This window comes from Ictidomys tridecemlineatus, chromosome 6 (assembly GCF_052094955.1).
Source record: "Ictidomys tridecemlineatus isolate mIctTri1 chromosome 6, mIctTri1.hap1, whole genome shotgun sequence".
NCBI classification, from domain to species: Eukaryota; Metazoa; Chordata; class Mammalia; order Rodentia; family Sciuridae; genus Ictidomys; species Ictidomys tridecemlineatus.
The window spans coordinates 137,257,932-137,283,464 of NC_135482.1; the positions used below are offsets into that span (position 1 = coordinate 137,257,932).

The 25,533-nt window shown below is 38.1% G+C and overlaps 1 protein-coding gene across 3 annotated transcripts in view; it reads right to left on the reverse strand.

Moving 5' to 3' along the window:
* Window positions 1-7,367: 7,367 nt before the first annotated feature.
* Pibf1 (progesterone immunomodulatory binding factor 1) overlaps window positions 7,368-25,533 on the reverse strand; it is a 222,394-nt gene continuing 204,228 nt past the window's right edge. Inside the window, exons 17-18 of one of the 3 annotated variants that reach the window (XM_005324816.5) lie at window positions 22,694-22,867; window positions 7,368-7,747 (exon numbers count right to left, since the gene is read on the reverse strand). In XM_005324816.5, the coding sequence (XP_005324873.2) occupies window positions 7,697-7,747; window positions 22,694-22,867 (225 nt within the window). In that variant the 3' untranslated portion in view covers window positions 7,368-7,696. Of the gene's footprint in view, window positions 7,748-22,693; window positions 22,868-25,533 lie in introns of those variants that run through there. The other 2 variants (XM_078015798.1, XR_005732060.2) reach the window with 2 other exon arrangements.

The window sequence follows — 25,533 nt, forward strand, 5'->3', positions numbered from 1 at the left end:
AAAGTCATCCTGCAGGTGCACATCCTAGTATTGTCTAAGGGAGTAGTTGTAAAAGCTTGTTTTTGACCATGAACTATAGTAAGAATACATCTTGACTCACTGTTCGAGTTCTTGCATTGTGTGTAGACTGGCAGCCTGAGACCTGGAGCAGCTGGAGGGAGGATGCTTCAGTCCTCCAGGCAGAGCAGGCAACCTGTGGAAGGATCCTGAAAGAACTGGGAGTGTAGAAAGAAGTTGAAAAGAGGCTGCTGAATCATGTCTTCTTTCCTTTTGCAGGGCTGAGGATCAAATCTAGGGCTTCCTGCAATGGCTCCACCACTGAGCCACATTGGCAGCCCCTGAGAAAAGTCCAGTAGTTCAAGAGGAGTTGGGGTTTGAAAAGCGGGCAGGGTTGGGGGCCTGGGGGCTGCATATAAACAGTAAAGTTGAGTGCGCATTTGCTCCCAGCTCCACTTGGTAGCCTGATGCTGGCAGGAGTATTTCAGTAGGAGTATTTCTTGTGACTCATGATGAAAATCTAGGTCTCACTATGAAAATCAGGATTTTTTTGGGAGCTGGTTGTTCAACATTTAGGAGCACGGTGCTGGGTTTACTCTACTGCTTTTTATATTGAATGCATTTTGTCTCTAAGGTTCAGCAGATAGGAAATGTCAACACAAACTAAATATCACTCAAAGAATGAACACTATATTCCTTCTTTCCTTCTAAAAGTGTTCCAGTTCTCTCTCTTATACTATCTCTGGAAGCCAGGACCTCTTGCACAGTCACTAAGTGCTCAGTCACTAAGCTACATCCCCCTTATTTATAAAATATTTTTAGAGATAGAGTTAAGACTGATCTCTAATTTGTGATCCTCCTGCCTTAGCCTCCCAGAGTAGTGGGGGTTATAGATTTGTGTCCCTACTCCTAGCTCTAATATAGCTTCTGTAAAATGAAGATTGTACAATGATGTGCCACTTTTTATTGGGAAGGATTAGAAAAGTTAGTTTTCCTTCCAATTATGAATTCACAGTAGAATAATTTGTTTGGTATTTAAGCATTTTTGATTGATTGATTGATTGTGTGTGTGTGTGTGTGTGTGTGTGTATTTTACTGGGGAGTGAACTTGGGGCACTCTACCCTGGAGCTACATCCCCAGCCCGTTTTTTATTTTGAGCCATGGTCTCATTAAGTTGGCCTGGCTGGCTTCAAACTTGCAGGCCTCATGCCTTGGTGCCCTAAGTTGCTGGGATAACAGGTTTGTGCCACTATGCCATGCAAACATTTTATAATTTTAAAATATTTAGGCTGGGTATAGTGGCACACATCTATCATTCTAGCACTTAGGAGGCTGAGGCAGAAGGATCCTTGAATCCAGGAGTTGGAGACCAACCTGAGCAACACAGTGAGATCTGCCTTAAAATTAAAAAAGGGGGACATGGGGTTGTGGCTCAGTGGTAGAGTGCTCGCTTAGCACATACGAGGCCCTGGGTTCAATCCTTAGCACCACATTAAAGTAAATAAATAAAATAAAGGTATTGTGTCCAACTACAATTAAAAAAATATTTAAAAAATTAAATAAAAAAATAAATAAAAATAAAAAAGTATTGAGATTTTTGTTCCTTTAGACCTTAAGAAATAGTATGGAGGGGGTAAGGAGGAGATGTATTTCATTTTAATATTTGTTTATATATGTTATAAAAGGGTTTCTATATGCCAAAGAAGGGTTGGAGTAGCTCAGTGGTAGAGTGCTTGCTTAGCATGAGTGAGGCCTTGGGTTTAATGCAAATAGCCAAAACCAGGCTGGGGATGTGGCTCAAGCGGTAGCGCACTCGCCTGGCATGTGTGTGGCCAGGGTTCGATCCTCAGCACCACACACAAACAAAGATGTTGTGTCCACCGAAAACTAAAAAAAATAAAATATTTTAAAAAGCCTACCTTTTAAAAAAAAAAAAAAGCCAAAACCAAAAATAGTGCCATGGGCTGGGAATGTGGCTCAAGCGGTAGCGCGCTCGCCTGGCATGCGTGCGGCCCCGGGTTCGATCCTCAGCACCACATACCAACAAAGATGTTGTGTCCGCCGAGAACTAAAAATAATAAAAAAATATTAAAAATTCTCTAAAAAAAAAAAAAATAGTGCCAAAGAGGAGCTGGGTAAGGTGGCACATGCCTGATCCCAGCTACTTGGGAGGCTCAGGCAGGAGGTTAGAAGCCAGCCTGAACAACTTAATAAGACCCTGTCTCAAAAAAAAAAAAAAAAAAAAAAAAAGGATGGTGGGGAGATGGAGATGTAGCTCAGGAATGGGGTACCCCTGGTTTCAATCCCCAGCACCACAAAGATAAATAAATAAGTAAATTTTCATATTATCTTTTTATCTAATTACTTTAGCATTCATTGGAGATTGCTGCCCAAATTATTTATTTTGTCAGGACTTGCCCTTTCCTAACTCCATTTCTTTCTTCCTCTTTTCAAAACAACTGATCTACAATTAACTGCTCATTTCAAAAAGGCACAGTGGGGCTGGGACTGTAGTTTGTTGTAGAGCACTTGCCTAGCACACAGGAGGACCTGTGTTTGAGCCCTAGCAACACACACACACACACACACACACACACACACACAGAGTTTTGTCAGCTTTTTTGCCCCTGTGATTAAAGGACTCAACCAGAACAATTGTAGAGGAGGAAAAGTTTATTTAAGGGCTCATGGTTTCAGAGTTCTGGATCCATGTACAGCCAGCTCCATTCCTTGGGGCTCAAGGTGAGGCTGAACATCATGGTGGAAGACTGTGGCAGAGGGAAGCAGCTCACCTGATGATCAGAAAGCAGATATAAATATATACCCCCAAACCAGGCTCCCAATGTCCCACCTCCTCCAGCCACACTCCACCTGCCTCCAGTTACCACTCAGTTAATCTCATCAGGAATTAATTCACTGATTATTTTAAGGCTCTCACAACCTATTCATTTCTACTCCAAACACTCTTCCATTTTCTCACACGTGAGTTTTTAGGGGGACACCTCACATTCAAACCATAACACACACACACACACACACACACACAAAAGGTACACTTTAATTAACATTGACATAACACACCTATGAAGCCATCACCACAATCAAAGTGCATGTTATCTGTCATCCCAAAGTGTTTCCTCTACTCTTTTGTATATTTGGAGGTATTATCAAAAGCAAAATAATAAATAAGTAAATAAAAGGGAATATTTGAAGCAGATCAAGAGGGCTTGGTGATTAAATGTTGGGGGTTAATGAGAGAAGGGTCTGGAATGACCTAGGTGGTAATACCATTTGTTGAAGCTTGGCAAGTTGCACTTTGTAAATGTTAAGTAAGTGATCACAATGGGACATGCATGTAGAAATGGCAAGTAGTAGCTGAAACCAGAGAGTAGAAATTATCTACAGAATAAGTGCAGAATGGAAAGAGAAGAGGGTTAAAGGGGGAAAAGTGCTGGCAAATTATAATTTTTTTTTAATATTTATTTTTTAGGTGTAGATGGACACAACACAATGCCTTTATTTTATTTATGTGGTGCTGAGGATCAAACCGGGGTCCCGCCCCTGCTAGGTGAGTGCTCTACGGCTGAGCCACAATCCCACCCCCTCGAATTATAATTTTTATGGTTAGGTAGAAGAGGAAGGAGGGGTCTGAGTGTCGAGGGAAACCGAGAGAGAAGGGGCCAGGTGGGAAGTCGTTTTCTGTATAGTAGCTTAGGCTGGGGGTATGGCTCAGAGGAGAGCAGGAGCCCAGCATGTTCAAGGCCCTGGGTTCAATCCCCAACATAATATATATATATATATATATGTTAACATTATGATTTATACACTATACACCAGTAAATGTGGGCATAATCTTGAAAGATGTCACATTTACTTCATTAATAAAATTAAACCTCTGAACCTGTGAAAGCTGAGGACTGGGTAACCAAAATAAATGATATCACATGACCTTTCTAGTAGTTCGTCAGCTAGCGTTGCCTGATGACTTCTCTCTGCTTGAGGAAGCCTTTCTTCAAAGTGCTTACATTACTTAATAAAAAATGAATAATATTAAAATAAACAACTTTTTGGGTATATCATCAGCCTATTCAATATCAGTTAAAAGTGAGACTAACCCATTTTTTTTTTATCCTTTATTAGGCAAGGCAAAAGAAATTCAACTTCATGTGAAGGCATTATTAGATAGAAGCAACATGTTTTTCCCCTTTTTTAATTTATTTTTTTCTTTACAATGTCTTCCTGTGTGGCCTGGGCTGGCTCTGCACTCCTGGGTTCAAGGGGTCTCCCTGCCTCACTGACTACCTCACGCAGCCACTTCCAGTGGCTGGAGTGTAACGCTACCCATTGAGCAGCACTTATTATTTTTTTAAAAACAATTTTTTTTTTACAATAAATTTAACAAAAAAGTTTTACTAAGTTTAGTTTTTAAACAAATGTGAAGTCAGGAATAGTGATTTGCACCTGTTAATCTCAGTGGCTTGAAAGGCTGAGGCAGGAGGATCACAAGTTTGAGGCCAGCCTGGGCAAGTTAGTGAGACATTCATTCAGCAACTTAGCAAGACACTGTCTCAAAATAAAACTTAAAAGGGGCTAGGGATGTCATTCAGTGGTAAAGTGCCCTGGGTTCAATCTTTAGTACCAAAAAAAAAAAAAAAAAAAAAAAGGAAATATTTTTTCCTAGACTTTGGTTATATCTAAGATACCACAGGAGCTGCCCATAAAGCTGTAAGCAAGAGCTAAGTAGTAGCTTTTCTGTCCATCATAGGGTGTTGGCATAAAAGGAAACCTGGTTCATTGAACATTTCAGGTCCAATGGGCTGGGGATGTAGCTCGGTGGATAGTGTATGCTAAGGAGGCCCTGGGTTCCACCCTCAGCCTTGAAAAAATAAATAAAAAGTTCATGTGCAAATATTGCTGTAAAATTCCTGATGGGTGACAACAACTGCTTGTTCAGTATAAAAAGTGAATTTGGAGTACCCTGGGTCACTAGATGATAGCTCTTTTTGAAATTTCTTTATTGAGAATAAACTACTTCCCTTGGGTTTTGAGATTTTAGAGTTCTTTATCAGAGAGCTTTGAGGAAGGGATGAAGACAATTAAGTTCAGTGTCGTACAAATTTTATTTTTTTCATGTTAAAAGAATGGATGAATCAATAAAATTAATATTTGCTACTTAATTGATTTTGAAGGGTTGCCATATCCTATTAATCTATAAAAACTCTCTGTAACATTAAATCTTTAGGAATAGACTTGATATTCATGAATGTTTCTAATAAAACTGCAACTATGGGGCTGGGGGTATAGCTCGTTGGTACAGAGCTTGTCTAGTACGCACAAGGCCCTGGTTCAGTCCCCAGCACCACAACTCGCACAAAATGCAACTATGCTGAGCCCCATTAGGTCACCCCCCAAAACCCCAAGAAGAGCTGATAGATTAAGATACCCCCTACTCCATTCTTTCCATCTCACTGCAGGAGGCAGGGATAGGGAACCAAGCATGAGAGAGACACTGCATTATTGGGAAGAGTATGGGCATTGGAATTCGGTACACTCAGTTAAAGTCCCCTTCTACTTATTATGTGTCTGATCTTGAGCCATTAAATTACTCTTGAGCCTCTGTTTTGTTTTTATTTAAAAAATGAAGATGATGCTTACTTGGCAGAAGTACTATGAAAATTAAATAGAGTAAGTAGTAGAAAACATGAAACATAGCAACTGGATGTGGAATGAACTTTATAATAATGGTAGTTATTATTAATGAACTTTATAATAATGGTAGTTAAGAATAATAACTACCATTATTATAAAGTTCATTCCAGCCTTAGTCTCCTTAGTCTCGGGGATTACAGGTGTGCACCACTGTGCTCAACTCAAGGACATTTTTGATCTGTCAAAACTGGGGTTGTAGATTGGAGTGCTACTGGCTTCTATGGGGAAGGCCAGGGATGATGCTAAACATCCCACAGTTTGTAGGACTGCCTTCCACTCCCATCTGAGAGAGAAATAATAATCCAGTCCAAAATGTTAATAGTGTTTGAGAAAACCTGGTATGCATGTTAAATATAAAGTACAGGAGGTCATGATTTTGGACTAAGCTAAGGCCCCCACAGAGGAGGCCAAAGATCAAAATAGAGTCACACAAACTAAAGTTTCAGGTCATCAATGGAAACCAAGTTGTTATCTGCCCTTCCAAGAAATCAGATAAAAACAAAATTTCCCTAAGGGGTCAGTTTCAATGTCCATGATAATAAACTTCCCTCTGTGTTAATCCTTACAGGAAAAATAGTAACCTGATGTTAACCAACCAGTGATTGTTGTTATTATTATTAGGCACTTTGGATTAAACCCAAGGCCTTGTACATGCTCAACAGGTTCTCCACCCCTGAGCTACACTCCTAGGCCAAAAAGTAATTTAAACGAAAGACCAATCCATTTTTCTTTGTTTCTGCTTTCTTTAGTCCTTTTCTAGCTATAAAAACCAAGGTTTTCTACTCTGCTTTTTGAAATACTAATTATATGGAATGGAGTGTTCTACAATAACAAAGGCAATTAAGATCTTTAAATGAGGGTTGGAGATGTAGCTCAATGGTAGAGTGATTACCTAATATGCACAGGCCCTGGGTTTAATACACAGCACCCAAAAAAAAAAAAAAAAAAAAGATGTTTAAATTTGTTATCATTTTGTCTTTTAACAGATCTTTTTATCTATCTAAAATTATATTTTTTAGGTTGGGCATGTAGCTAAGTGATAAAATACTTGCCTAGTGTGCTTAAAGCCCTGGTTCAATCTCTAGCACTACAAAGAAAAAAAAAAAAGGACATTTTGTTTTCTTTCTTTTGCCTCCCTCCTTTTATTTATTGGTTTATTTATTTTTTGTTGGTGCTCCCTTCTTTTAAATTATAAGACATCAATGATAAATGGAACATATTTTATGCAAGACAAAAAAATTGTATTGATTTCTTTTCTCACTGAACATTTAATTGGTCAATACTGCATCTGGAGCATCAGTGTTATGATTGATGTTACAAAAGAGACTTTCTACTAGACTTTTACTTCACCAGTAGCAGAGTTTCTGCCACATTTTATTGGTTGATAATAAGAAATATGAAAGAAACAAAAACAATACTAAGCCCAAAGGAGAATCAGCAATTCATATCCACCTACGACGTGGTATTTGGCCATCATTAAAAAAATCTGAAGTGCTTGTGAAGTAGACTTCACAAATGATTCTTAGCTGTTAAAAATGTAAGGTGTCTCTATATTTGTGTAATGATATTTAAATGAGAAATTTATTTAGTCTGGAAAATTTACTCACCAAAATATTTATAAGCCACACACTTAAAATGAACATTTATGAAAGCTCCAAAATCTAAATCATAAGATGTTTATTTTGTAACAAAATAGATAAAATCAAATATAAAGCATATTATTATGTGTACTTTATACATTTTGATTATGCTAAAATTTGTTAATTTAACATTAGTTACAGTCAACATTAAATCACTTATTTAAAAAAATTCCAAGTACATTATTAAGATGAACTTCTTTCTCATCAGAAAAAGAACTTCAGGAGTAAATAATGATATATCCACATAGTCAATCCAAAACATCCTCAGGTTTTGGCTGTGGGTTTGGCTCAGTGGTACAGCGCTTGCCTAGCAGGAAGCCTTGGGTTTGGTCCTCAGCAGCAGAAAACTCTAGGTCTTCATCTTTTGTTTCTTAGACCATTCAGGTGCTTCCTTTTTAGTCTGAAAAGAAGAGAAAGAAAATGAAACAAAATGTTTACAAGTAGGACAAGAAAGGCAATTTAGAGAACTAGGTACCTATACCCATGGGGGCCCTTTTTATGTAAACCATAGAACTACTTTTCTTGGTGCAGAAGGACATTTAAGAGCAAAGGTTTTGCCCTTTGTCAGAAATAATCCTACCTGGTAGATAAGTAAGAAAACTAAACATTGGAGGCTGAGGTAGGCAGAATCTCAAGTTCAAAGCCAGCTTCAGCTACTTAGTGATTACCCAGATCCTGTCTCTAATTAAAAAAAAACCACAAAAAGGACTGGGGCTATAGCTATAGCCCCAGTAGGAAGAAAGTACACATTGAATTGAATTTGTTTATATATATATATATATATATATTTATTTATTTATTTGGTACAGGGATTGAGATCAGGGCATTGAACCACTGAGTCACATTCCCAGCTCTATTTTTTTTTTTTTAAGAGAGAGAGAGAGAATTTTTAATATTTATTTTTTAGTTTTCGGCGGACACAACATCTTTGTTTGTATGTGGTGCTGAGGATCAAACCCGGGCCTCACGCATGCCAGGTGAGCGTGCTACTGCTTGAGCCACATCCCCAGCCCCCCAGCTCTATTTTGTATTTTATTTAGGGACAGGGTCTCACTGAGTTGCTTAACACCTTGCTTTTGCTTAGGCTGGCTTTGTACTTTTGATCCTTCTGCCTCCTGAGCCTCTGGGATTATAGGCAAGGACCAGCACACTTGGATCACACTGAAGTTTTTTGGTTCAAACAATATATTCTACAGGGTGGGGACATGGCTCAGTGGTAAAGTCCTTGCCCAGCATGCATGAGGCCTCGGGTTCAATCCCCAGCACTGCAAAAACCTAACATAAAACTTTCCATATCCTGCTGAGGTGGCTATTTATGAACTGATTCTACATTCAGAGTGACTTATAAAAAGAACAAAACCCTGGCTGGGGATGTAGGTCAGTGGTAGAGCACCTAGTATGAGGCCCAGGGTTTAATCCCCAACACTGAAAACAAAACAAAACAAAACAAAAAAAACAACAAACAAACCTATTAAGGACACAACTCTCTGGCTCTCTCCTTTATACAGACATGACTATTCATTCAGTCAATATATATTTACTGAAGAATTGCTATATTCCAATTATCATATTTTAAATCTTTTCAGTTACTAAGCACTTACTAAAGTACTTCTCGGGTTTATTGCTTAATCATTTTAGTATAAAAACAACCAGGCTGTAAAGAAAGAAAAAAACAGTCCAGGTGCAGTGGCACATGCTAGTAATTGTAATGGCTCAGGGGGCAGAGGCAGAGGCAGAGGCAGGAGGATTGCAAGTTTAAAGCCAATCTCAACAACTTATCCAGGCCCTAAGCAACTTACTGAGACCCTGTCTCAAAATAAAAAACAAAAAGTGGGCAGGGGATGTAGCTAAGGCATTAAGGGTTCCTAGGTTCCATCCCTGGAAACAAACAGGAAACAAAGGAGAGGCTGTGGGTACAGCTCAGTTGGCAGAGTGCTTGACTCACAGGCAAAAGGCCCTGGGTTCCTCTGTGCTCCTCTCCCCTCATACCTTCAATTTAAGCCACAAATAAAATTTGTAAATTAGATGTAAATTAGAAATATCAGATCCCTCTGGTATCCTCTCTCTGTTTCTGTGCTGCCATAAGCTGAGGAGTTTTTGTCTCCCAGGCCCTTCCACGAGGATGTTCTGTTTCACCTCAGGCCCAGAGTAATGGAGCTGGCTGACTGTGGACTGAACCTCTGAAACCGTGAGCCTGAAGTAAACTTTTCCTCTGCTCTTATCAGGTATTTTGGTCACAGCTAACATAGACATATATACTTTATGGTATCACACAAAATAATTTCACTAATCTTAAAAATCCCTCAGATTCTTAGATCTATGTTCATGAGAGGTATTGGTCTGTAGTTTTCTAGGCAAATTTCCTCTCTCTCTCTCTCTCTCTCTCTCTCCCTCCCTCCCTCCCTCCCTCTTTCTTCTCTCTCTCTCTCTCTCTCTCTCTCTCTCTCTCTCTCTCTCTCTCTCTCTCTCTCTCTCCTCTCTCTCTCTCTCTTTCTTTCTTTCTTTATGGTTTTGAGGATCAAACTCAGGCCCTCACCTATAGACCCCGGTCTGTAGTTTCTATAGTTTGCTTTTGTTTTTTCCTTTTGTGGCACTGGGAATTGAATGCAGGGCTTCATGGATACTAGGTAAGGGCTTTACCACTGAGCAACATCTCAGCCCTGGCCTATAGTTGTCCTTTTACAGTAGTATCTTTATCTGATTTCTGTTATTAAGTTAAGGCTGGCCTTATAAAATAAGTTGTGAAGTATTCCCTTTGTTTTTATCACTTGAAAGAGACTGTAGAGAATTGGTATAATTTCTTCCATAAATTAATTCAATAGTGAACCCATCTGGGTTTGAGGTTGACTCAACTTCTTTAATAAAAATGAGATCATTTAGTTTGTCTGTTTCTTCCTGTGTGAGTTGTGGCAGACTGCTTCTTTGAAGGAATTGGCCCATTTCTTCTGGCTGTCAAATTTGTGGTCACAAACTTGGTGTGGTAGTACATGCCTATAATCCTAGTGACTCAGAAGGCTGAGGCAGGAAGATTCCAAGTTGGAGGCCAGTCTGAGCAACTCAGACCTGTTTCAAAATTAAAAAAATAAAAAGGGCGGGGCATGTAGTTCAGTGATAGAACACCCAGTTTAATCCCTAGTATTGAAAAAAAATTGTGGGCAAAGAGTTGTGCATAATTATTCCTTTACTGTCTTTGAAAATGTCTATGTGATTGTATAGTAATACTCCCTTTTCATTTCTGATTGCAATTTGTGTCCCCTTTTTCTTAGTTAGCTTGTAGTATAGTTTGAATCTGGAATGTCCCTCAGATCCATGTATTAATAGCTTAGTCCCCAACTTGGCACTATTTGGAGTTGGTTGTAACTTTTTTTTTACAGTGTTAGGGAATGAATCTGGGGTCTTGCATGTGTTAGGCAAGTGCTCCACCACAGGGTTACCTAAACCTTAACTGTTTTAATTCTATTTTTTTTTTTTTTTTGTGCTGGGGATCAAACTCAGGGCCTCATCTCTGAACTACTTCCTAGTCCTATTTCCCTCTTCTTTATTTTTAGGTGGGGTAGAGTACCAGGGATTGAACCCAGGAACACTTAACCACTCAGCCACATACCCAGACAGGGTCTTGCTAAGTTGTTTAGTGCCACACTAAGTTGCTGAGCCTGGCTTTGAACTTGTGATCCTCCTGCCTCAGCCTCCTGAGTTGCTGGGATTATAGTCATGCGCCACCACATTTAAAAACAGATGTTTTTTAGGAGAGCAATGGACCCATCTAAAAATGACATATATTATTCTCCTTCCTGCTAGGAGGGGTCATGTGACAAAGTTCTGACCAATGGAATACAAATTGAGATGTTAGACAGAATTTATGGGATGTTCAGTCTCTTCTTGCTTCCAGCTTAGACTGCAGATGTGATGCTTGAGGCTACAGCAAGTAGCCTCTGTGATTTACAAAGTGGAAGCCACAAACCAAGGACTGCTGAAAAGAAAAGTAGAGACCTAGGTCTCTGATGACTTATAGGGCCAGAAACTAGTTTTGAAATGCTTATCCCAGGCCTTTGTTCAAGAGACTGAACACTTTGCTAAAGCTGTTGAATATTCTGAGTTATATCTTCAGCCCTTTTTATTTTGAGATGGGGTCATGACAAATTGCCCAGGCTGGCCACAAATTTATGATCCTCCTGTTTCAGCCTCCACAACACCTGGGATTATAGGTGTCTGCCACTGGCTCCAGCTAATTTTTTAATAGCAAAACAGGTTTTCAGTAGAATCTGTTTTTACTTATTATAATCTGCTATTAAAGCTTCCTCAATATTATAAGATGATGATTGGATCTAGAAAAATGTAGCTGCTCAAAAACTTTGAGCTGTGCTCTTATTTCCTTCAGGTCTTGACTTAAGAATCACCTTCTCAGGCTGGGGATGTGGCCCAAGCGGTAGCGCGCTCGCCTGGCATGCGTGCGGCCCAGGTTCGATCCTAAGCACTATGTACAAACAAAGATGCTGTGTCTGCCGAAAACTAAAGAATAAATATTAAAATTCTCTCTCTCTCTTTAGAAAAAAAAATAAGAATCACCTTCTCAGGGAGGCCATACTCTACCTCTCTACTCCTTCCCCACTTCCTGTTTTATTTTTCTTCCTATAATTTGTCATGTTTTTCTGTATAATTTATTATTATTATTATTATTATTTTATTTTTAGGTACTGAGATTGACCTAGCATGCTTAACAGCACTGAGCCACATCCCCAGCCTTTTTATTTTTTATATTGAAACAGGGTCATGCTAAATTGTTTAGGGCCTCACTAAGTTGCTGAGTACTGGGGACTGAATTCAGGGGCACTTTACCCTCCTGTCTCAGCCTCCTAAATAGTTGGGATTACAGATGTGAACCACCATGCCTGGAATCTGATTTGCTTTTTAAAGAAAGACTGCCAACTCTCAATAGACCACTGATAAAATGGGCATGATAAAATAATTCAGATATACAATTAATTTTTTCATTTTGATAATTCCATTTTTTCCACTTTGGTACTAGTTGAACCCATGGTTTGTTAAAATTAGAAAGAATGATCACTGATAAAAGGAGACAAAAGAAGCCTTGTGGGCCAGGCATGATGGTGGACACCTTGTAATCCCAGAGGTTCTAGAGGATGAGGCAGGAGGATCATGAGTTCAAAGATAGCCTCAGCAACCTATCGAGGGCCCAAGCAACTCAGTGAGACCCTGTCTCTAAATAAAATATAAGAAGGGTTGGGGATGTGGTTCAGTAGTTAAGTGCCCCTGGGTTCAATCCCTGGTATCAAAAAAGAAAGGAAAAAAAAAAAAAGATGGGTGGACTACTCCTGGAATTAACATTTAACTGGTACACTTAGGAAAAGAAAGACTATGTTTGGTAAATATAATTACTTTGTCTTCCCAAAAAGTTATAGACTAGTATTCAAATATATAAATATTTTCAAGTCCCCACATAGGGCTCAACTTCAATGAGTATAGGATGGCTGATCCAGCTTTACACCAACTGCATGGAGACTATCAGATCATCTGACACTCATTGCCCTAATTTCATGCTCATTTAGAAATTCCTTATTGCCACAACTGTCATCCCAGTGGCTCAGGAGGCCAGGAGGATCACAAGTTCAAGACCAGCCTCAGAAACATAGCAATGCCCTAATTTCATGCTCATTTAGAAATTCCTTATTGCCACAACTGTCATCCCAGTGGCTCAGGAGGCCAGGAGGATCACAAGTTCAAGACCAGCCTCAGAAACATAGCAATGCCCTAAGCAACTTAGCAAGATCCTGTCTCAAAAACAAAAAACCAAAAAACAACAAAAAACTAAGGATGTGGCTTAGTGGTTGAGTGCCCCTCGATTGAATCCCTGGTGCCAAAAAGAAATAAAAATAAAAATAAAAAATCCCTTATTCTAACAGTTTGCAAGCTAAATTACCTTAGGAAGGAGGTTAAAATTAATATTCATGATACTAAAAACTGAAAACAATATTTTAAAAATGTCAATGTACACAGAGGTATCTTGAGGTCTGGTTATAATTTTGGTGAGATAATTCTAGATTCCAAACAAATAGTCTAGATTCCATAGCTTCCAAACATGAATGTGACAAGAAAGTGTTATAGGTATGTTGAGCTATTGGTTCCCTCAGTCCCAATGCCTGGGGTAGCTAGAGTACCTTTAATCTACTAGCAAAGGTCATTTATTCTGGTGTAAGAAACAATACTACCTCCATGCAGCACCCGTGTCACTAATCTTAATACATCTAGTAGTACTCATTTATATTAGTATATTACAAATAATTACTAAATTCTTTTTTTTTTTTTTTGTACCAGGGATTGATCTCAGGGAAACTCGACCTCTGAGCTACATCCTCAGCCCTATTTTATATTTTATTGTAGAGACGGAGTCTCACTGAGTTGCTTAGCACCTCGCTGTTGCTGAGGTTGGCTTTGAACTTGGTATCCTCCAGAGCTGCTGGAATTACAGGTGTGTACCACTATATCTGGCAAAAATCGTATTTTTGATGAAATTATAAACTTCTTATTTTTGGAGTACTGGAGACTGAACTCAGGGGCACTTTACCACTTTACCAGCCCTTTATATTTTTTATTTTGAGGCAGGGTCTCAAGTAAGTTGCCCAGGCTGGCCTTTTTTTTTTTTTAGAATTTTTAATATTTTATTATTTATTTAAGAGAGAGAGCGAGAGAATCTTAATATTTATTTTTTAGTTCTCGGCGGACACAACATCTTTGTATGTGGTGCTGAGGATCGAACCCGGGCCACACGCATGCCAGGCGAGCGCGCTATCGCTTGAGCCACATCCCCAGTCCCCCAGGCTGGCTTTGAACTTGTGATCCTCTTGCCTTAACCTCCTCAGTTGCTGGAATTACAGGTGTGCACCACCACAGCCAGCATAAACTTTTCTTTACTAACAAATAATAAGCTGGGCATGGTGATGCACTCCTGTAATCCCAGTAGCTTGAGAAGCTGAGGCAGGAGGATTGAAAGTTCAAAGCCAGCTTCAGCAACTTAGTGAGACCCTGTCTTAAGATAAAAAATAAAAGAGCTGGGGATGTGGCTCAGTGGTTAGGCGCCCCTGGGTTCAATCCTCAATACCAAAAAAAAAAAAAAAAAAAAGGGAAAAACAAAACAAAACAAAAAAACAAAACCTAAAACCAAACAAACAACCTGCCCCCCCCCCAAAAAAAAAAAAACCCAAATAAAACTTTGTATAGAGGCTGGGGATGTGGCTCAAGCAGTAGCGCGCTCGCCTGGCATGCGTGCGGCCCGGGTTCGATCCTCAGCACCACATACCAACAAAGATGTTGTGTCTACCGAGAACTAAAAAAAATAAATATTAAAAATTCTCTCTCTCTCTCTTTCTCCTCTCTCACTCTCTCTTTAAAAAAAAAAAACTTTGTATAACCATTCAAAACTTTTTATAATCAAAAAACTCAAAAACCAAAACTTTTTATAACCATTCTACAGTACCTAATTTTTTTTTTTTTTAGAGAGAGAATTTTAATATTTATTTTTTAGTTTTCGGCGGACACAACATCTTTGTTTGTATGTGGTGCTGAGGATTGAACCTGGGCCGCATGCATGCCAGGCGAGCCCGCTACCGCTTGAGCCACATCTCCAGCCCCAGTACCTAAAATTTTTCAAAAAATTAAAATAAACATCGCATAAAATGCACAATCTCAACTGTATCCCTTTTACCTCCCAATCTAGGGATTGAATCCAGGACTTTCCCTTGCCAGGAAAACACTTTACTACTGAGCTACAGCCCCATCTTAATCATTTTTAAATGTATAAATTAGAGGCATTAAGTACATTTACACTATTACCCCTCCACAGAACTCTTTCATCTTGCATACTGAAGCTCTTTCCCTTAAACAATGCGTCCCCATTGCCCCGCAGTCCCTGGCAACCATCATTCCATCTTCAGTCTCTATTAATTTGACTATTTATAACCTATCTACTTTTATTTTCCTTTTGTCTTAAGGGAAAGTATTAATGAGTGGTGAAATGATTAAAGGCAGACATAAGAATGTAGTAAGAAACAAGAAAACTCTAGATACAGAAAACACACACTAGACATCCTGTTCCTAAATAACAGGATCACAAGTTACAAAATATTTTGTAAAAGTCGTATTATCTTTGCCCTTGGAATTTCTAATTCTTATCTTAATCTGACAAAATACTATACATTCTTTAAAGCCTAGCTCAAATTCTTTCTTTCTGATAAGATAGCCTGAGTCTGCCAACACCATAGTATCTATTGTTTCTTTGAATTTTCATAAACAATTTATATTTCCTATAAAATAGGCCATCTAATTTCATTTAACACTATTGTATTTGTTTCCTGTTCTTGAATATAGAGGAACAGCATCAATTTTGTTGTTGTTGCCATAGTAGGGATTGAACCTACCTAAGCATTCTACCCCTGAGCTACATTTCTAGCCTTTTTATTTTTTGGTACTGGGGATTGAACCCAGGGGTGTTTAACCACTGAGCCACATCCCCAGACCTTTTTGTATTTCATTTAGAAACAGGATCTTGTTGAGTTGCTTAGGGCCTCACTAAATTGCTGAGGCTACCTTTGAATTTGTGATCTTCCTGCCTCAGCCTCCAGAGCCCCTGGGATTACAGACATGTACCACTGTGACCAGCTCCCTACCCTTTTTATTTTATTTTGAGATGGAGTCTCACTTAGTTACTGAGGCTGGTCTCCAACTTGTGAATGTCCTGCTTTAGCCTCCTGAATCACTGGAGTTACAATCATGTGCCACCCTGCCCAGCAAGAAGCAGCATCTTTAAAACAGACCCATCTAATGATCAAATATTCTGTCATACCTAGTGTAGATTCTTATATCAGTTAGTACACACCTGTTGAACTGAATTGTACTTATCTGAATATTTTCTTTCTTCCAGATGACTACATAAATCTTTCTAAAGCACCTCTAGAGAAACGTGTGGTTCATGTACTAGTTATGTATTAATTACATAAACTTAATTTACTCCAACAAGTAAACCAATCCAAGTCAAGATATGCACTCCATCACCAACTCACTGTAATTCACCTTTATACACTGGTGCCGCACTGTCATTCGTTCCCTATCTTACTTGGAGCCTAAGGCTCTTTTTTGTTTTTAATGCTTACAGTCTACTTGGAGAAAAGGCTAGGAATGATTGAGGAATTAAGAAAACAATGACAATGATGAGAATCCTAGGTATGATGACATTTTGGAATAAGAGGCAGCAGAAAACCAGTGAAAAATGCTTAGAAAGATGTTTACATGGTGTTTAGGAAGGAAAAGGGAAAGTTGCTCTACAGGGATTAGAACAGTTCCAGGTTTTTCTAGAAAAGAGAGGCTAGACAAAAAGCCTACTTCAGCTAAAAGCTACCTTGAGAGAAAAAGCAGATGATTAGTGGGAATGAACTGGGTGTTTGTGAATGAGAGCAACTGAAGTGGTTGTGCTGGTGGCAGAAGTAGTCCTCACTATATCTTGGAGTTGCTGCTTTCACTTCCCTGTGGCCCAGTTTAACGTCTGCTCTCAGGAGAGAGTTTGAGGAGCTAAGAAGATAACCAAATGAGAGAGACAAGTAACTGCTTTTTTCCTTCTCAGCAAATATTTATTGAGTATCTGCTTTGTTTATGTGCTGAACTTCTGTCCTGAAGGCGCTTATATTCTATGGTTTAATCTAGTCTTTGTTGGTGTCACCTATGATTTCACTGACCACAGGTTTTCTATAAAAGGCACCTTTTAGACTTGTCTTCATATATAAGTAAATATCACATGCACTCTACAAAGTATTCATAAGCATGTAAAAATGTCAAGCCCTTATTTCTCTCTCCTTTATGATAGGTCTGTTCCAATTCCACTGCCTGGTTAATAGTAGTTTTGTGTGTGCTTCCCTCATATTTTCTTTCTTTTTTTAAGAAAAACTTATCTATCTATCTATCTATCTATAATAGCTAAATGTATTATAATTCTTATTACATATATAGAGCTCAATTTTTCATATCTCTGGTTGTATACATAGTACACTCACACCAATTCGTGTCTTCATACATGTACTTTGGATAATAATGATCATCACATTCCACCATCATTAATTACTCCATGCCCCCTCCCTTCCCCTTCCACCCCTCTGCCCTATTTAGAGTTTGTATATTCTTCCTATGCTCCCTCTCCCTACCCCACTATAATCAACTTCCTTATATCAAAGAAAACATTCAGCATTTGTTTTTTTGCGATTGGCTAACTTCATCACCCATAAATCAAAGGCATTTCTGAATATCAGTGACAAATCCTCAGAAAGGGAAATGAGGAAAACTACCCCATTTTCAATAGCCTCAAAACAAACAAACAAACAAAAAACTTGGGAGTCCAACTTAACGAAAGAGGTGAAAAATCTATATAATGAAAATTACAGAACCCTAAAGAAAGAAATCAAAGAAGACCTTGGAAGATGGAAAGATCTACTTTGCTCTTGGATAGGCAGAATTAATATTATCAAAATGACCATACTTCCAAAAGCACTATACAGATTTAATGCAATTCTGATCAAAATTCCAATGACATTCCTCATAAAAATAGAAAAAGCAATCATGAAATTCATCTGGAAAAATAAGAGACCCAGAATAGCTAAAGTAATCCTTAGCAAGAAGAGTGAAGCAGATGGCATCACTATACCAGACCTTAAACTATACTACAGAGCAATAGTAACAAAACCAGCCATGGTATTGGCACCAAAACAGACTGATAGACCAATGGTACAGAATAGAGGACACAGAGACTAACCCACAAAACTACAATCATCTTATATTAGACAAAGGTGCCAAGAACATGCATTAGAGAAAAGATAGCCTCTTCAACAATTGGTGCTGGGAAAAATGGAAATCCGTATGCAACAAAGTGAAATTAAACCCCTATCTCTTACATGCACAAAACTCAACTCAAAATGGATCAAGGACTTAGAAATACAACCAGAGACTCTGCGTCTAATAGAAAAAGGAGGCCCTAATCTCCATTATGTGGGATTAGTCCCCAATTTCCTTAATAAGACTCCTGTGGCACAAGAATTAAAATCAAGAATCAATAAATGGGATGAACTCAAACTAAAAAGTTTTTTTCTCAGCAAAAGAAACAATCTGTGAGGTGAATAGAAAGCTTACATCTTGGGAGCAAATCTTTTCCCTCATATTTTCAATGGATAAATATGCATGCATTTGGGCTGGGGATGTGGCTCAAGTGGTAGCGCGCTCGCCTGGCATGCGTGCGGCCCGGATTCGATCCTCAGCACCACATACAAAGATGTTGTGTCCGCCGAAAACTAAAAAATAAATATTAAAAAAAATTCTCTCTCTCTCTCTTTTTAAAAAAAATATGCATGCATTTGCTGGGCGCGGTGGTGCATACCTATAACTCCAGTGACTTGGGAGGTTGAGATAGGAGGATTGCAAGTTCAAAGACAGCCTCAGAAACTTAGCAATGCCTTTAGGAGCTTAGAAAGACCCTGTTTCAAAAATAAAGCATAAAAAGGACTGGGGATGTAGTTTAGAGATTAAGTGCCCCTGGGTTCAATCCCTGGCACTCCCCGCCCCCTAAACAAAATGCGTGCATTCATCCATCTTTTTTTGTTTTTGGTACTACCCAGGGACACTTAACCACTGAGCCACATCCCCATCCCTTTTTAATATTTTAATTAGAAACAGGATCTTACTGAGTTACTCAGGGCCTTGCTAAATTGCTGAGGCTGGCTTTGAACGCACCATCTTCCAGCCTCAGCCTCCATGCCCAGCTCATTCATCTATCTTTGAATTTAATATCAATTAAAATGCCAACAACACAGTGGAATGAATCTGACATAATTCTCCTATGTACCAAATGAATACTCCACAGTGAATCTCAACATCATGAACATCCACAAGACTGGGATCCTAATTAGTATAAGATATATTCCATGTTTGTATAAATATGTCAAAATAGACTCTACTGTCATATATAACTAAAAAGAACAAATTAAAAAAAATACCAACAACAAATGTTAGCCAAAGGATCCGGAAGTAAATTAGAAATGTTTCCATTTTAGTCACAAAACCATAAGATTATGAAATGATTGTATCTTATTTCAAGTACTTGCATCATAAATTCCTTGTTATTAACAATTTAGAAAATACAAGTATTGTCGGGGAAACTTGAGAATATTGAAAAGATAGTCAGGTGTGGTGGGGCATGCCAATAATCACAGCTACTCAGGAGGCTGAGGCAGGAGGATTGCCAGTTCAAGGCCAGCCTGGGCAACTTAATGACTGTCTCAAAATAAAAAATAGAGCTGGTGGTATAGTTAAGCAGTAGAGTATAAAAACTGATATATATATATATATATCAATCTAGTATATATGAGGTCTTGGGTTAAATCTCCAACACTGCAAATAAGCAAACAAACCAACCAACCAACAAACAAATAAATAAAATTGATATCCAAAGTGAATCACAGAATTTCTGTTTTAGAACAGAAAGTCCAGAATGAATTTCATATAATTTGCTCCTAATTTACAGATAAAAACAGGCTGAGAGTATATTAATTAAATAAACCTCATTACTAATTCTTTTGGGTCCTAGAGATAGAATCCAGGGTCTCTTTACCACTGATTCACATCCTCAGCCCCCTACCCCTTTTAAAAAAAATTTTGGGACAGGGTTTCTGTTTTTTTTTTTTTTTAAAATGTTCCAATTTTTTTTTTAGATATATATCCAGAATTATAATTGTTTGGTTATAGGGCATTTTTTAACCAAGAATTGTTGTTTATTTATTTATTTATTTATTTATTTTAGAGAGAGAATTTTAAAAAACATTTATTTATTTATTTTTAGTATTTGGCGGACACAACATCTTTGTCTGTATGTGGTGCTGAGGATCGAACCCGGGCCGCATGCATGCCAGGCGAGCGCGCTACTGCTTGAGCCACATCCCCAGCCCAGGACAGGGTTTCATTAAGTTGCTTAGGGTCTCACTAATTGCTGAGGCTGGCCTCAAACTTATGATCTTTCTGCCTCAGCCTCCTGAGATGCTGGGATTATAGGTGTGTGCCACCACCTGGTCCACTTAATAACTTTGCATTAGTACATAATCTTGATTTGAAAGGTCTATAGTATCACCTCTCAGTTTTTTTGTTTGTTTGTTTTTTTTTTTTTTTTTTTTTTTGGTGCTGGGGATTGAACCTAGGGCCTTGTGTATGTGAGGCAAACACTCTACCAACTGAGCTATATCCCCAGCCCACCTCTCAGTTTTAATGAGAGCAGATAAACTCATAAACCTCTTTGAAAATGTTCCCTTATTATAAAATAATAAACTTCATCAGAAAACAAAATAGAAAATGCAGATAAGCAAAAAGAAAACATGAAAACAACCTAATTAACACTTTATATAGTGACTCTTCTTAAATTTTATCCTTACTGCATAACCTGATCTTGAGGTACTGGGAAATCTTACTCTTATTCATGTACTGGCTGCACTCGGGATTTCAGGAAATCACAACCAGGTTACCAAGTTAAAGTCAGAAATGTGGAAAAGCAGGTTCAAAAGGAGTAGGTTATTACTGCTTGGAACCGAGAAGGTTCAGAAAAGCAGATCAGGGATTTTTTTCCCTCTGGTACTAGGGACTGAACCCAGGGGTGCTTTAGCACTAATTTACCTCCCCAGCCTTCTAACTTTTTATTTTTATATTGTGTCTCCTTAAGTTGCTCAGACTGGCCTCAAAGTTGGAATCTTCCTGTCTCAGCCTACAGAGTTGTTGGGATGGCAGGTGTGGACCACCACACCTGGCTGGGAGAGTTGTGATAAGTTTTAAATATTCGACTCTATATTGTGGTTTTCATTGGAGCTTATTTTCTCATTGTTTATGCATTTGGTCTGCCTTCTTCCTGTAGATTACAATATAACAGTCACCATAATCCCAGCCCACTTTCTGAGGAAAACCTAGCCATATAATCCCCTAAAAAAATGGCACTAAGCAGCTACATTTGGTACCATGCGACCCTGTTCACCAGTAAGGGCAGTCATTCTGCTGGCTGACTAATGATTTTAGGAGGTCTCGCCCAAAAGACGGTACCACCCAGTGAGGGGGAGCTGCATCAATGTGATTCTTCGCCCTGAAAAATGCAGCAAAAGCTAGGTTCCAAGACAGCAGATATGGAAAGGATGCATAGAAAGATGTCTCAAGACAGGGGCCATGAACAAGGCAATGAGGAAGTGGAAACTGTGAGTAAGCAGAAACCAGGAGAGAAACAAAGAGAAGCTGATGTACTGCAGAGGAAAAGATCCGGGACAGGGCTGCTGAATCCCTGGAGCTGCCTTGTGTCCAGGCTGGTCAGCAGAAGTTTCTTGCTTTCTCTTTCCTGTCAGCTTAGTCTCCATTACTGCCTCGTGGATCCTTACAACTGTTCTTTATTTGATTGAGATCGCAACTTTCTCTCATTTATTAAAAAATGAGATTAAAAAAATAAAAAGGAGGTTGAGTTACACAATCATGATCTTGAGTAGCATTATCTGCATGTATAATGAAATGCGTTAGATCAGAAGTTCCCATACTTATTGTTATGCTCATCTAGGGAATTTTTTAAAAATTAAAATTTTGGAGACTTACTGAGAAAATCTTTCTGGCTTTGATTCTCTATGTTCAGAAGGTAAAAATCACTGAGAAATGAAGGCGTAACTGGGAAGCCATATAGAAGTAAAATATTTAATAATGTTACTATTTTGATTCTGTTGCTTTTTTATCTCCATTTATTATTTAAGTATATAATTTAATATTTCTTAATTTCTCTTTTAATACAAACTTTACTTATTTCTTTTTCTTTGACTAATTTCTGTGCATATACATTTCTACCTAACAATGCAATTCAGTTTATGTTAATATGATTGGTTTTATACTTCATGAGAAGTATAAATATATTATTTATATTATTTTACAAATAAGAGGGAACAGGTGCTATTTTTCAGCCTTTTTATTCTTACATAAATGACAACATTATACACAATGCATTTCTGATTCCCCTATAATTAGTCCCTGGAGGCGGGGGAAAGAAAGTGTCACATTTAGGATAATTTCTGGGAGAGTCCAATATGTTAACTAGAAACATAAAATCCAAGTATCATCTGTAGGAGAGATAAGATACACACTGAAAAAAAGGATGAATTCAGATCTTTCAAGGCCCTTGCATAAAACTATTAAAATTAGTTTAAAGCCAACATGAATGAGAAGAAAAATTTTAACTATAATATATTTAGTGAAAATCAGAAATGAAATTATACATATTTTTAATTGTACTTACAAAGAGTGTTGGCTTGGGTATAAATATATTGTCTTCATGTTCTTTAGGCATTTTCAAAGTCTTTGATGTCTCATTTTCTGTCAGATTTTTTGATTCTGTTTTAGTAAGAAGTAAGTTGTTTTCAGATTGTTTACTACGCATACTAATGAGAATCTGTTTCATTGCTGCCAATTCCTGTTGATATACCAAAACAAGAAAATGACAAGTATGATTTTGGCAAAGACACAAATAATGATTGATGTTAAAATATTTACTTACTTTTCTTTAAGTAGAAGAAATATTTGATGTAATTATACTACATAAATGAGGAAAGTTGTAAAGACAACAAAATATTAATGTACAATCATCACACACATGAATCTTACAATCACAGATTTGACATTACTTTTAGTATGACAACTATACTCTAATGATTCTGCACGTTGTCTGCACATTGGAATCACCTGTGGAGCATCCGCCTGTGTGATACCTGTATCTCACATCCAGAGACTGTGAGGTAATTGGTGTGGTGTGTTTTCTACACATTTGTTGTTTAGATTATTTAGATGTTTAATATTTGTTTCTCCCTTTTAGACTATACCAAATCCTTATGAAATCTTATGTGAAGATGGTAGAAAAAAAAAGAACCCCAAATAGTTTTTTCTTGGCTACTAATCACCACTTCAAACAGTAAGTTTAATAACATACTTCAGGATTTGTTTACTTGTTTTATTCCCTTATCCTTTTACAAATGATAAATGGCTTCAGTTACTTTCTTTCTTGTGGTGCTGGGAAATGAACCCAGATCTTTCCATATGCTAGGCAAGGACTATACTTCTGAGCCATCTCCTCAGCCCTTCAGTTGCCCATTGTTGCTAAACTTGTTGACGAATTCAGATCAGAATTTTCACCCATTCCTTCTTGCAAGTCTATTCTGTGCATTATTTCCCCTCTGAGACAAACATTAGCACAATACTTAATTACTAAAATGATTCATTAAACACAAATATATGGAGAGATGACAGACTAAACTCTCCTTTACCTTATTTATCTGCAGAGTAGTGATGGGCTATATACTAGGTAATTTTTTCCTATTATTTTATTTCATCTTCATGCCAAGACACAAACCTTATGGCAATAGAAAGATACTCTGTTCTCTGCTACTAATCTGTTTATAGACATTAGCTCTGTGTCAGAGCAAGTTCCTACAGGCCTTTCTTTTCTGGCTGTCATTAGTTCTATTTAGAACCATCTAGCTTGAGTGGGTATTTTAAAACAGAGCCGCTGAGTTTAAGCCACATAACCTTAATAGATTTTAGGGCCAGGAAAGGAGCTGGAAGAAGCAGTGCTGGGCTGGCTTGGTCAAAGCACATGAGAATATGCATAGTTTCAGAAATTACCAAACTCATATACTATTGTTTAGGCCTTTTGAAGGCCCCCTTTTTTCCCTTCCAAGATTATATTATTTATGTTTTCCTCTACAATGAAGTTATATACTGAGTCACTGTTAATCACGCCTGGTGTTATGGTAGATTTTATTTTAGCTCCTGTTCTATTCACCAAAATAAGCAGAAAGGAAGGGTAGACGAGGTCCCAGCCTATCAAATGAAGAACTTTCTCCCCCCTCTTTCTCTCATCTTCTTCCTCCTCTTGGTTCCCCTTCTCTATTTCATTGGTTTCCCTTTTATTTTCATGAGACTCCCCCCCCCACTACCATCTTGCAAATGAACTTTCTATCGGAAATAACATCTTTTCACTAGCCATAACTTTTTTGTCTTGACATGAAATAATTGAAAAAAAATTACCTTGAACACAATGTACTGGCATTTTACAGATAAATGCAGTAAAGGAGAGGTTAGTTAGAGGTTATATTTGTTAGGGGAGAGGGGATGGTGATGAGAAAAGAAAAAGGGAAGGAGTTGAGAGTGTGGGAGGCAGAGGGCTTTGGCCCCCAAGTGTCCTAGAGGAGGCTTTCTTCTGTGGCTGGCATCAGAGCAGGTATAGGATGCAGATCACCCATTGTTTGGTACTAGGAATTTCGTCCAGAAGCGCTTAACCACTGAGCCACATCCCCAGTCCTTTTTTTGAGACATTTTTATCTTTATTTTTATTACTAAGTTGCTGAGGCTGGTCTTGAATTTGTGATCCTCTTGCCTCAGCCTCCCAAGTAAATGAGATTATAGGTGTGTGCTACCATGTCCAGCCTGCAGATCACTCTTGATGCTAGCCAGGAGATTAGAAGGGAAATTCATGTTTTTGCCTTATTGAGAGTAGGATAACCCCAATTTGGGGTTTTAGGATCACAGCAGTATTTTTGTTCATCTGACAGTATTAGTAGTATTAGCACGGTTTCTGAAATCCAGGTAAGGAACACTTTAAAAACAAGAAGATTCTGTAAAATCCCTATTAGGATCATATAGCTAGAGTGGATACCAAAATAACATTTAGAACACATTTTTAAGTTTTATTATGTTTGGATCCCTTTTATATCAATGGTAAATTTGAACAAAGAAAATGCCACTTTAACTAATACCTATAATGCCATCATATACTGAACATACAGAGTCAAGCACATGTAGTAGAATATTTCAGTATTAGGCTAGAAGTCAAAGACACATCTATTATTATTTTTTAAAAATATTTTTTAAGGGCTGGCGATGTGGCTCAAGCGGTAGCGCGCTCGCCTGGCATGCGTGCGGCCCAGGTTCGATCCTCAGCACCACATACCAACAAAGATGTTGTGTCCGCCGAGAACTAAAAAAATAAATATTAAAAATTCTCTCTCTCTCTCTCTCTCCCCCCTCTCTCACTCTCTCTTTAAAAAAAAAATATTTTTTAATTGTAAATGGACACAATACCTT